Source organism: Ictalurus punctatus, chromosome 12 (genome assembly GCF_001660625.3).
Source record: "Ictalurus punctatus breed USDA103 chromosome 12, Coco_2.0, whole genome shotgun sequence".
NCBI lineage: Eukaryota > Metazoa > Chordata > Actinopteri > Siluriformes > Ictaluridae > Ictalurus > Ictalurus punctatus.
In genome coordinates, this window is record NC_030427.2 from 5,842,196 (window position 1) to 5,854,499 (window position 12,304).

Genomic DNA, 12,304 nt, shown 5'->3' on the forward strand with positions numbered 1-12,304 from the left:
ACGTAATGACGCGGGCTGTTCATCTAATTATGATCTATAACATGTAAAACGGGTACATGACAGGAGTATTCTAAAAGCGACTCATGTAAACACCTTAATCACATTATTACCTTACTTAGATTAAGGTCAATAATTAGATTATTGCTGTCCATGTAAACGTAGTCACTTATGGGTGCCGTAATGGGTGGAAGATTAGGATTATTCTAAGGGCCCTGGCCAAACAGGGGGCACAAAAGAACCCCACACTTTCCTGTATAATTTTGTTATTTAAATGGCCTCTTTGCACAATAAGCTATGAAGAAGCATGCTATGATGAATGCCCTCAGACTGTGCCAAGTGAATGTGTTTGCCCCCTTAAGATGTTTGTGGATTATTCAGAAACGTGGCACTTCACAGATGTGTCATTACATGCATCAGGTAGATGGCAAGAGATGGCGCAGGCAAAATCGGGATGCCAAAAGAGGAAAGAAAAACATGAAAAAGAGGAGAGAGCAAGACAGGGAAGATAGCTAGTCACGCAGTTTATCAATAAATAAGGTGATTTATATCCCCTGTTTTGTGCTATGATTCTGAAGCTAGCCCGTATGAAGCTGTTATAATTAACATAAAATAGAAATTCTATCAGTTACTCACCCTGATCTTTATCCTTGGAAGTTGGAACACAATATTTCCAAGAATATATGTTTTTCCACACAATCGAGCAATGGAGTAATGGAGCATTGAGCTTCAAAAATGACGGAAAAGCACCAAGTGACAATAAAACTAGACCAGTGTTGTATATATTCAAGCTTTCCGAAGCCCTGCAACAGCTTTCTGTTAGGAATCGATCGAAATTGAATGCGATCATATAAATCTGCTTTAATTGTCCCAAATAAGTTTATGAGAGAAGTGTTGTAATGATGTCCGATTCGTGAGTGAATTGTTTGTTTGAGACGGTTCATTTAAATGAATTAGAGATTGATCAAACCAGTCTGAATGATTCATTCACGAATAGAACCAATTTGATTCTCGAGTTCAACTCACTGATTCAATGATTCTGTCACTGTTTTAGCTAATGTCCACAATTCTTTCTGGAGCTGCTGGTGTGTGTAACTTATTATTCACTCAATGAATAATAATAATAATAATAATAATAATAATAATAATAATAGTAAAGGTCGTTGTTCTTGGTACTTGAGGAATAAGAAATTACAAGTCAACAACTTATAAAGACATCCAGACAGAGTTTCTATAGTGTCTGTGTATGAGAGAGAGAGAGTACAATGGTGTTAACTACTTGTACTGTGTCTATATATAGTTATTTGTATATAGTTATACATGCATAATTTCAGTTAATTTAAGAATCTGTTCAAATGTAGTTCTTTATAGTCTCTTATTGAATATGCAATAATATGTTATGCTTATTGATAATGATTGTTTTTACACGTGGCAATAAGAAAAGATAACTGGGGGGTTGGGGCCTGGAGTACAAACTAGCCAGGGGGCACAGAATTTGCAAAATGCTTTGATGAACAAATAAAATTAAGCCTCTGTGGTACCCTAAAAATGCTCAATCTTAATAAAAAATTGATACAACACAAATATATGAACTTAATTAAAAACCAATTGAAAAAGTGTAAATGTGAACAAATTTTTGGAGTACCTTCTTGTTGCACTTCTCACAATGATAAGCATTGGCTCCTTCCAGCAGGTCTCCTTTGACATACTGTTCCAAGGAATCTAGGAGGTTTTGATGGTTTCTGATGTCTACATTCAGTGTTGTGAAGGATTCTTCACACTCATATCTACCAAAACATTAATATGACATTGTTCCATACCCTCCAAAACTTCCAAAATTAGACAGAGTGGACAACAGACATTACCCTTACCTGTGAGGACAGCCCTGGCAGATTTTCTGGTCTGCAAATGAGCCACCCAGGACTCTGCTGAGCATGCTGGGATGCCCAAGGGCCTTCAGTGCTTCATCCAGGCTGTCTACCAGAGAGTTAAAGAACTCCAGAGCATCGTGTTGTTCCCTCAGATTGACTGGCTCGCCCCATAACCTGTAAACCCAATTTTTGCTGTTAGATTACAGCACAGTAAAACTGAAATGAATGCAATTAAATAGGAGGATGCTCTAGTGATGTTACCTGAACTGTTTCCAGAACCCTCTAGGTACATAGTACTGTAGCCGAGATGCAGCAAGGTGACCAAATATGACTTGCAGGTGGCGCAGCACTCCGATATTGTACTCCTTGCGATCAGCCTTATTGAGAGAGGGCTTGTCATCAAATTGTTGATGATAATTGAACACTTCATCTCTGGGGTCCACATTACTCTGTAGCACAGTGATATGTTATGCATGGACAATGGGCTGGCTACCATTAATTTGGGGGTGGCAAAAAGATTAAACATGCCAAATCTGCCAAATGCCATGACAGCCAAGTTAAATTAGGCCTTTAATCAATCCAAGGTGCTACAAAATTTCCACTAACATTAAGCTAGCCGATAAAATAAAACACATTTAAACATAATTAAGACAGTGGTAGTCATTGTGCATGTCTGACTTTTACCTCGTTGTCCTGCTTTTCATCTCCAGACATATCGTCATCCACATCACTGATAGCACCCTCTATGGCCAGAATGCCATTTCGGATAGAGGGAATCATGTACAACTGCTGGATCACAGAGTTCATGTAGCATGTGGCTCCGGCATTCTTCAGACCTACAAATCCTTTAGTGGGTCGCGGCCCCACAGGTGGAAGATATTCCCATTCTGTAAGAGTCTCACAGCCTGAAAAGAATAGAGTTAGTATTATTTACATTATATAGAATAATGTAGAAATTAACCCATAGGTTACAGAACCTACAAAAAGTTAAATACAAGTTTTCAATTTGTGCTCCATCAGCTTAAATCTTTTGATGTCTGAATGTAAACACTGGCCAGTAAATGCTAAATACTGAATTAAGCATTTATTCACCCAACAGCTAGTCTTTCCACCATTTATGCTAGAAAGCCATTTATGCTTCAAAGTCTTACGTGCCTTGGTAGTACATTTCTGTGAGAGTGTCAACAATCTGCTTAAGATTGCGTACACATCCCACAGCAAGGGCCACAAGCAGTTCAAAACCAGCATTAATGGAGGCAGGACTGCTGCACACTGGGATCGCCTGCTCAGCAGGGAACTCTCCAGTCTTGACATACTGTAGGAACACATTAGATGCTGGGAAGATGAAATCATCTATTAGCTCCTGCAAATGTGGAGAGAGAGAAATGGGAATTACTAGAAGACCAATATATCACAATATTACACAAGGTAAACTACAGCTTTGATATTAACTAATTTTTAACTAATTCTAACTAATATTAACTAATTTTTAAATAATCACATAAATTGGCTTTGTGTTCAGGATATTTTCAACTAAATTCAGTTTAATTTTCTTTAACTTGTAGTGTGCTTTGTTGGCACAACCAAGTGTACAATATTCTTATTTTTCTTCTTATAACTATGAGAATTATTAGAAGTATTAGAACTCGCATCCAACACTGTTGACGGGGATGTCTCCACTGTCAAGTCTAGTCCTCTTTACCATTAATTCACATACCCTTAAAATATACCTTGATCATGTTTAGATCAATACCAAATTGTAATCAGTTTATCCAGGGGTATCAAAGATAAATCCACACAAATCCTACAGTTAACCACTTGTTTCTGAGATATTGCACTAACAAGAATTTCCTACTGAAGCACCGACAGATGGAGGGATGAACATGAACATGAAAATGTGCCTTAAGTTCCTGAACATGAACAGGTAAGAAACATTTCTGCATGACAAACAGGAAAGAAGCTATGAAAGAAAAAATATTTCAGACATCTGACATTGCTGTGAGATTGACCCTATTTGGATCAATTCCACAGCCTAATCTGCTGGTTATAATGATAAGTCCATATGCAGCCTACACACATTCTACCATTCGTTCTTGAGATATCACGAAAAACAAGAATCTTAGATGGACACAGAAGGACAGAGAGATGGATGGATGACCCAAAACCAGAAGATCTCATAATAAACTTATATATACAAATATTCAAAAATAAACAAATCATTGATTTGGCATTGATAGAACATATAATATTGCAGTGTCATTATGCTGCTTACCTTGATAAGGTTGGCCCCACCCTTTTCACAGCCAATACAGAACTTTTTCTCAGGGGTCTGGAATGCTAAAAGCTCCTTGGTGACTCCCAGGTGACCTTCAAGTATGGTCTCTTCCACCCCTGTCTCCCCTGTTCCCTTTACTTCATCCTAGTGAAGGTATAAACTTAAAATTTTACCAATATGAACAGAAAACAATAAGAATGATGCATGAAAAAGCTCCTATGCTACGTGTGTTCAGGGTATGAGCAATCAGCATTTGAAAGTAAGTGGACTGACCTTGATTCTTTTCAACCAGTCAATTTCATTATTGAGTAGGACTTCTGCATTAGGCATGTTTATGTTGCTGTTGTATGCATAGTTAAGTAAGTGCCTCAAGAGGGTGAAGTAATCACCAGCATGCTTTGCCCTTTCCTTTGCAGTGCTCTGGAGGCAAAAGAAACATGCAAAACAGTAGGAGAACATAGGCTTTCATCATCGTAGCACACTTTAGTTGCAACATTTTCCTCACTCTGCTGACTATCCAATTTTATTTCCCAACAAATTGAGGATATCATCAGTGCAGTGACATATCTAGAGAATTTTTAATGGGGGAGCCAGGGTGGGGTCACTGCTTCAAAAGATGGTGGCTGAAAGTGACAAAAATGAGCACATTGAAAAACATGGTAAAATTTATGGTAGACTATTAAAAAGTGGTAAGCTGCAAATGTTACCCTAAAGTGCTATTTTTACCTGATCTAGCCCTTAAATTTTATTTTGTTGGTGTAACCTAATGTATTTAGATTGATTCAGTGATGTTTAATATTTTTGACTTGAATAAATTCAATTAATTTACAGTGCCCTCCACTAATATTGGCACCCTTGGTAAACATGAGCAAAGAAGTCTGTGAACAAATTGTCTTTATTGTTGAACCTTTTGATCTTTTGTAAAAACAAATTCACAAAAATAATAAAATAAAATCTCATGGATATTAAACAATTGCAAACAAAACACAGGTTTATAAAAATATATATATATACATCTTAGTTAAATATATGGGTGCCACAATTATTGGCACCCCTATGAATTCATATCAGAAAAATATATTTGAAGTATATTCCAATTGATATTTTACCTTTTTTTAGTACACCTGGGTGACTAGGAACAGGAAATTGTTCAACCATGAATTCCTGTTTCACAGGGGTATAAATATGAGGTAATACACAGGCCAAATTCCCTTAGTCATTCATAGCAATGGGTAAGACCAAGGAATATAGCTGTGATGTGCGGCAAAAGGTTGTTGAGCTTCACAAAATGTGAATGCCCATTTCCACCATCAGGGCAATAATTAAGAAGTTCCAGTTAACTGGAAATGTTATGAATCAACCTGGAAGAGGACGCGTGTCTATATTGAGGTGGCCCCCGTGGCTTTTGGCTAATGTGGAGAATCTGTGTGGAATTTGGCTAATGAATATGCTGTGTTTCAGTGAGTGGTGGCAAGGTTAAAGAGGGGAGCAACGAGAGCCAGGGGAGAGAGATCTGAGCAGTACAGAGCCATGTGTACATATGGGGGCACAGAATTTTTTTTTGCTGAAAACTAAATGTAAAAAGTTAAGTAAAATAAAGAGCCTCTTTTGAGCTGTCCCAAGCCTGCCTCCGGTCTCCACATTCCCAACCAAACCCAGTAAAATGTCACATACTCACTCCCAGAACAGTGAAGAGGAGGGTGATGAAGAAAAGGAGGGGTCGATGACCCATACAACATCTGGTGGCCATGAGGAAAAATTGCTCCTGAGCCATCTGACGCACTGACCTGGATAAATTACAGAGTGCAGTACTGTGATAGCAAGCTTCGGGAGATGAAAAATATATGTAATATATACTGTATACTTTGCAATGTTTTTTTCCCCATCAAATGGTAGAAAGTGTCAAACGTGCAGGGTACAAATGCAGCACGAATGCCGAACACAATGTTACATTTTGAAACCAACATTCAAGAGGCTATTCTGCAATAATAATACCAGCTAGAAAATTTGAGAACATTAGTAGTATAGCAATGCAATGTATCTGTGTGTATGTTTGGTACTAACTTGCTCTGGCAGTGCAATAGCAGGTCGATGATGAAGGTCTGCCAAGCTTTCTCTTTGCTGAGTGTATCCAGGGCCGTTGGTATGAGAGCAAAACAGAGTGTCATGGTCTCCAGAGCCACACAGCATACCTGCTCATCCTCCATATCTGGCTCATTACCCGCATTATTCTGTAAATCACCACTGGTTAGAGCACATCTGACTGCTCAGCTACGAGATATGGTAAGCAAATTGAACACTCCAGCTGAGAGGACATTAGCAACACAACAAACGTTCAAATTATGAAACTGATTGAAAAACATAGGCAGGAAGTTGGTCTTATTCCCTTGAATTTCGCCCACTTTTACCTTCTCATATATCTTACTGATATCCTCATTGGGGCTGAAGACGAGCTGAATGCTTCCACAGCCTGAAGCCCACACAATTTTCTGCACTGCTCGTATTACACTGATGTCTGGGATGTACTTTGATGCCTGAAAGAAATTCTGAGGATGGCAAAAAAATTGGAATGTGTTGAGTGGTTTACTGTTAAAACCATTTCAAGTAAAATAAGTGCATATTGGTTTGACAGGTGTTGCAACTTGCATGTGAAACTTTGGTACCTCATCAAAGATCTGCTGGGCCAGTCGGATAGCCACATTGCGCAACATGCATTCTGAAGCAGGATTAGGAATGTTCTGGAGAGCATTCTGAAGCACCAGGGCCTGGTCATGAGTTGCCTGATTTATCTAAGTGACAAATTAATAGTTAATTGCATGCACAAATTCTTACTTTGTCACATAAGAAAAACACACTCAGTAGTGCACAATAGCCAATCCAGTGCTTGATGTCCCTTACTGGTGATGTAGGGTTTGTGCCCTCCACCACAGGCTGGCAAGCCTCTGCCACTGCTTTAACATGACCGAACCCAATGGCAGTGAGCAGGAGCTTGCCAATTTTCAGAGCATTTAAGTAGGCACCACGACGCGTCTCCATGTCGGTGTTGGGCAGGAAGTTATTCCTGGTGAGCATGCCTAGTACCAGTGGGAGACCTCCACTTTTAAGGAAGTTGTATTGGAAATCACTGGCATCTTCACCCAGAGTGCCACTGGCTGGCATAAGAAGGGCATACACAACCTAGCAATTGGAAAGTCTAGTTAGGGTGGCACAAAGTATGTTTTCACCAGTTACTCACATGTTAGTATAGCAGTGTTAGCTAGTTTTTCCCTGTTACCATGACAACTAGCAAGTGCTACACCCAAAAATACTAAGTATGTGAAAAGTGTTGTATTTGACATTCTATTTAGTATGACAGTATACAGTTTGGGATATTGCCAAGAAAATATTTTAAAAGTTGATTCCAGTTCATTCCAGTCTCTCCATGGTTATTTTTCATTATCAGTAAACTGTAAAAATGTTTCTCCTTGTCCTGAATTTCCATTCAGGATTTTTTTTTGTCACAAAAATTCTCATAAAACAATTTTGTCATATAAAAACACACACTAAACACACACACGCACAGAGTTAAACTGCATGCATACCTCAGCAAGATAGAGAACTTGTGAGGGTGAGGGGCCGAAGAAGCGAGAATCTAAGGTGGGACTGAGACTGTTCTCTCCCAGCTTTGCATGATCCAGACAGATTGCGCGCAGGTTCTCCACTGTAGTATTGTCTAGATACACACAAATTTCATTTGTCAAAACCAGCTGCATTCAACTTATGTAACATGGTTTATGATAAGATGTTCTTAATACAGCCATTGCTGTATTAAACAGAAACCTGGAGGTATGAGCTTCATAAGGACTCTGGCTCCATCCCGCAGTAAAGGCATGTTTAAAGTGCAGCCCAAATCAGCAACTTGCCACAGGAATGAGATATACCGCAGGTGCAGTGACATGATCTGAGAAAGGAAGATATAAGCACATTACTATACTTCTTTTTTTTTCCAACTTGGTCATCTGCCATGCCTACCCACTTGACAGCTCTTCTCTATCAAAATACAGCAACAAACCAAAGTTTCCTCCCAAAACAAAAGGGCTTCCTCCAAGGCACTTGACGCCAGCTAACAGCATCATCACAGGGCAGCATAACACACTCATAGGAAAGCACTAACTGCCCTCCTTTTGCATACATGTGCCCATGATTGGGTAGTGTCACACTGATTGACAGGGAATAGAGTAATGCCATGCCTCCCAGCCAGAGAGCTGGGAGCACCACTCTGGAACCGTTACTATACGTTTTAAGCATGATGGAGAGAATATTAACTTCAAACAACACAATTACTGTACACAAGTACTGTAGTACGGAGTTCTCCAAGCTAGAATGAAAGGACTTAAGAAGTTGAAGATTTAATTATTCACAAAACCAAGATGGCTCACCACTCCTGGCAGGCAGCTCTCCACCTCTGGGTTGGGTCCATCACTGTAGTGGTTGCCATGGTTCCCAGGTGAGCCAGTGGATGAGTCAGAGGAGCTGTCAGGACTGGAGGGCATGTGGGAGCTGACTTGGGCCAACTTTGCTGTGATCAGCTACAGAGAGAGAACAGTGAACAATTATTAAATTAACCAATTCGTCAAACATGTTAAAATGTTCTTTATTGTATCCATAAAATTCTGTGCTCACAGTTTTGTCTTTAAGATTGAGCTGTCCAATTAGCTTGCGGTCATCAGCTGGGTCCACAATCTCTCCTCCAATGAAAAGCTCGATTTTGGTATGTGTACTGTTGGCTTTGATACGGTTCAGGATGCACCGGCGTACTGAGCCAATGGTGTCATTAGTATGAGACCAGATGTCCAGGTCATCCACCTGCCGACCCTGGTTAGGAAATCGCACCACCAGGGTAATGTGCTTTCCACGAAATGCCCTGAAAGACAGCAAGCAAAGGCATACTAGAATTTAAATTTTCCTAACGCGCATGTTCTGCTCATTACTTACCAGTGAATGTCCTACTGAATGAGGCCACCTTTTGATTTTATTCCAGTTCTGAAATGTATTGTAGAATACTAATATATATATATATATATATATATATATATATATATATATATATATATTAGCATGTTATACAGTGTTTATGAAATTTTATGTCTGGTTTACAAAAACTGTTACAGCACAAACGTCACGATAAGATGGAAGAATGAGACATGAACATAGCTTACCGGGACATGGGAAGAATGGTTCTCTCCTCGTGGTAGTCACTGTCACACTCATTAATATACTCTTTAAGCACAGTCAACACTCTGACCATACGAATGGCCTCCTGTCGAGCACAATTTATGCTGTCCTTATCTCCATCCAGCACACAAAGTGTGTCATATGAGGCCTTTAGGCGATCGAAACAGGACTGGATGAAGTCTTCATGGATCTCAACCTGTGAGTCACACAATGTCATATTTATTCATCAATTCAGCATTTTATGCAGACTGACAAAAGTCTAGGCCTTTACCTGATTGACTTGTAATTTTGGTCCAAGGTTTGTGTAAATTTCTTTCAGCAGATCTATTGCCCGATTCGCAATGTCATCACTTCCTTGAATCACAACCTGTGGAACACATTAAAAACTGGTTATTTCTACCCAAAAGTGGTGTTGATACTTATAGGTGGCCTTCTTCAAACACTCAAACACTGTTAGCAGCAATGATAATGCTCTACTGATCATGTGACATTTTCAGATAAAGAAAAAAAAACAAAAAAAAACTTACCCTCCAGAGGTAGTCAAGGCCTATGAGCTCCAGATCATCCATCATGTAAGCCCTGCGCTTGGCTACTAGCTTGCCCTCCCTGCAATTCACTGCCTTAAAGAAGCGTTCAAAGCACTTCATCCCATTTTCTGTCAGTAGTGAGGGGTCCAGCTGCAGCACGTTGTTCTCAAAGAAGTCTTTGTTGATGTCTGGGTCAAGGTCAGGCTCATCACCCATGAGTTTGGAATACCATTTGAAACAAGCCTCACGGTCACAGAGGAAGACTGCATTCTCTGCCAGGCACTTCCAAATCTGCTTAGCTTGAGGAGCGCACAGCCATAACTGCCCATCCTTCAATAGGAATCTACACAAAAAGAGGTAAGAGAAACTTGTGTGCTTACTGTCCTACAACAAACTCAAGTACACGCTACAGCATCCTAATACATTATTTAAACCCTTGAAATCAACAAAATACTGTTTAATTTATGGTTAAATTATACCACAATGAAACATTATTTTTGACCAAATTTCTAAACATACAGTATTCAAATCTGAGAGGTATGTACTACCAAACAATCCATGCAACGCTTTGTAAGAGGGATGATGATACATTCAAAATGCAACCGATGTGGGAATATGTGGGTCTTCCCCAAACTGTTGCCATAAAGTTGCCAGAGCCATACCATCCTATAGCACTTGAATTGGGCTTCCACTGAAGCTATACAGGATTGAGCTTGGTCAGTACCTGGATGGGAGACCTCTTGGGGAAAACTAAGGTTGCTATTGGAGGTTGTATTAGTGAGGCCAGCAGGGGGTGCTCACCATGTGGTCCCAATGCCCCAGTATAGAAATTTGGAAATTATACTGTAAAAACAGCCCTGTCTTTTAGATGAGACATTAAAACCCAGGTCCTGACTCTCTGTGGTCATTAAAAATCCCAGGACACCGCTCGTAAAGGGTAGGATTTTTAACCCCAGTGTCTTGGCGTAATTCCCCCATTGGCCCTTATCTATCATGGTCCCCTAATAATCTCCATCCCTGAATTGGCTACATCACTCTCCTCTCCTCCAATAGCTGGTGTGTGCTGGGCGTTCGAGTGCACTATGGCTGTTGTCGCATAATCCTAGTGATACACTGGTAGTGGTTGAGATTTCACTCATACAATGTAAAGCATTCTGAATGCCTAGAAAAGTGCTATATAAATATAAGGAATTACTATTATGAATTGGAAGTAGTGTTGGGTCCGAGTCCACCTTTGTCGAATAGTGACAAACCGCTCCAAGTGGAGAATTATTTGGGGATAAAGAAAAAATCTTCCGCGCTACAGCACCCAATGCCCAGGTCAGGTTACGCTCCTGGCAGCCAAGCAGAACGTGATTCATTTTTTAAAATGCATTTGACATAATATTGTTTTCTTAACAGTAAATTTGTAATGCGAGTAATATAATTTTATTGACATCAGTAATTGTAATCGAGTTTAAAATGTAATACGTTACATTACTCTGTTATCAGAAAAAGTAATTAGATTAGAGTAACTCGTTACTTTGTAACGCATTATACTCAATTCTGTTAATGACACAAAAGCAGCAGGTTTATTAGACTGCTGCGACTTTAAGACCTAATGCACAGATCCAATATACTGACACACCGGCAATTTCTTTCCCAACTGTTTACATTCACTTAAGACATGTATTTGCATGAACAGTCAGCTAGACCTGCATTTTGACATGATGTGTGTGTATTTATTTGACCGTCCAAGCGTAATAAGCCGCTAAAGAGAACACGGTACTCGCACGATGAGGCGGCTTTCTGTGCACGTGCTTCAACCTGCTGGTCAGGCAGAGAGACATTCATTAATTTCTTGTTATCTTAATATTGTGTTATTAAATTTTTTTCTTTCTTTTCATGTTACACATGACTCGGACTCGACTGTACTTGGAAAAATTCCCGAGTCCGAAATGTCCAAGTCCGTGTCAAGTTCGAGTACAAACGTACCCGAGTGCGTGACAAGTCCGAGTTCATTCTCAATTGGACTTGAGTCCGGGATCGAGTACCCCAACTCTAATTGGAAGCACACAATTGTATAGGAAGTCTTTGTACACTCTAAAAAGTAATTCAGGGGACCTATTACCACAACTTAAATACAGTGAGGGAAAAAAGTATTTGATCCCCTGCTGATTTTGTACGTTTTCCCACTGACAAAGAAATGATCAGTCTATAATTTTAATGGTAGTTGTATTTGAACAGTGAGAGACAGAATAACAACAAAAAAATCCAGAAAAACGTATGTCAAAAATTTTATAAATTAATTTGCATTTTAATGAGGGAAATAAGTATTTGACCCCTCTGCAAAACATGACTTAGTACTTGGTTTAAAAACCCTTGTTGGCAATCACAGAGGTCAGACATTTCTTGTAGTTGGCCACCAGGTTTGCACACAT

The 12,304-nt window shown here is 39.5% G+C and overlaps 1 protein-coding gene across 6 annotated transcripts in view; it reads right to left on the reverse strand.

The window, feature by feature from the left end:
- LOC108272755 (probable ubiquitin carboxyl-terminal hydrolase FAF-X) overlaps positions 1-12,304 on the reverse strand; it is a 57,445-nt gene that overhangs the window by 15,120 nt on the left and 30,021 nt on the right. For 5 of the 6 annotated variants that reach the window (XM_017481458.3, XM_017481455.3, XM_017481456.3 and 2 more), the window contains 19 exons: positions 9,885-10,227; positions 9,629-9,724; positions 9,342-9,553; positions 8,806-9,046; positions 8,562-8,711; positions 7,963-8,083; positions 7,725-7,855; positions 7,042-7,320; positions 6,807-6,932; positions 6,552-6,689; positions 6,208-6,374; positions 5,822-5,930; positions 4,417-4,563; positions 4,141-4,287; positions 3,024-3,231; positions 2,553-2,773; positions 2,130-2,317; positions 1,869-2,042; positions 1,643-1,784 (listed from right to left, as the gene is read on the reverse strand). In XM_017481458.3, the coding sequence (XP_017336947.1) occupies positions 1,643-1,784; positions 1,869-2,042; positions 2,130-2,317; positions 2,553-2,773; positions 3,024-3,231; positions 4,141-4,287; positions 4,417-4,563; positions 5,822-5,930; positions 6,208-6,374; positions 6,552-6,689; positions 6,807-6,932; positions 7,042-7,320; positions 7,725-7,855; positions 7,963-8,083; positions 8,562-8,711; positions 8,806-9,046; positions 9,342-9,553; positions 9,629-9,724; positions 9,885-10,227 (3,340 nt within the window). The remainder of the gene's footprint in view (positions 1-1,642; positions 1,785-1,868; positions 2,043-2,129; positions 2,318-2,552; positions 2,774-3,023; positions 3,232-4,140; positions 4,288-4,416; positions 4,564-5,821; positions 5,931-6,207; positions 6,375-6,551; positions 6,690-6,806; positions 6,933-7,041; positions 7,321-7,724; positions 7,856-7,962; positions 8,084-8,561; positions 8,712-8,805; positions 9,047-9,341; positions 9,554-9,628; positions 9,725-9,884; positions 10,228-12,304) is intronic. The other variant, XM_017481457.3, reaches the window with a different exon arrangement.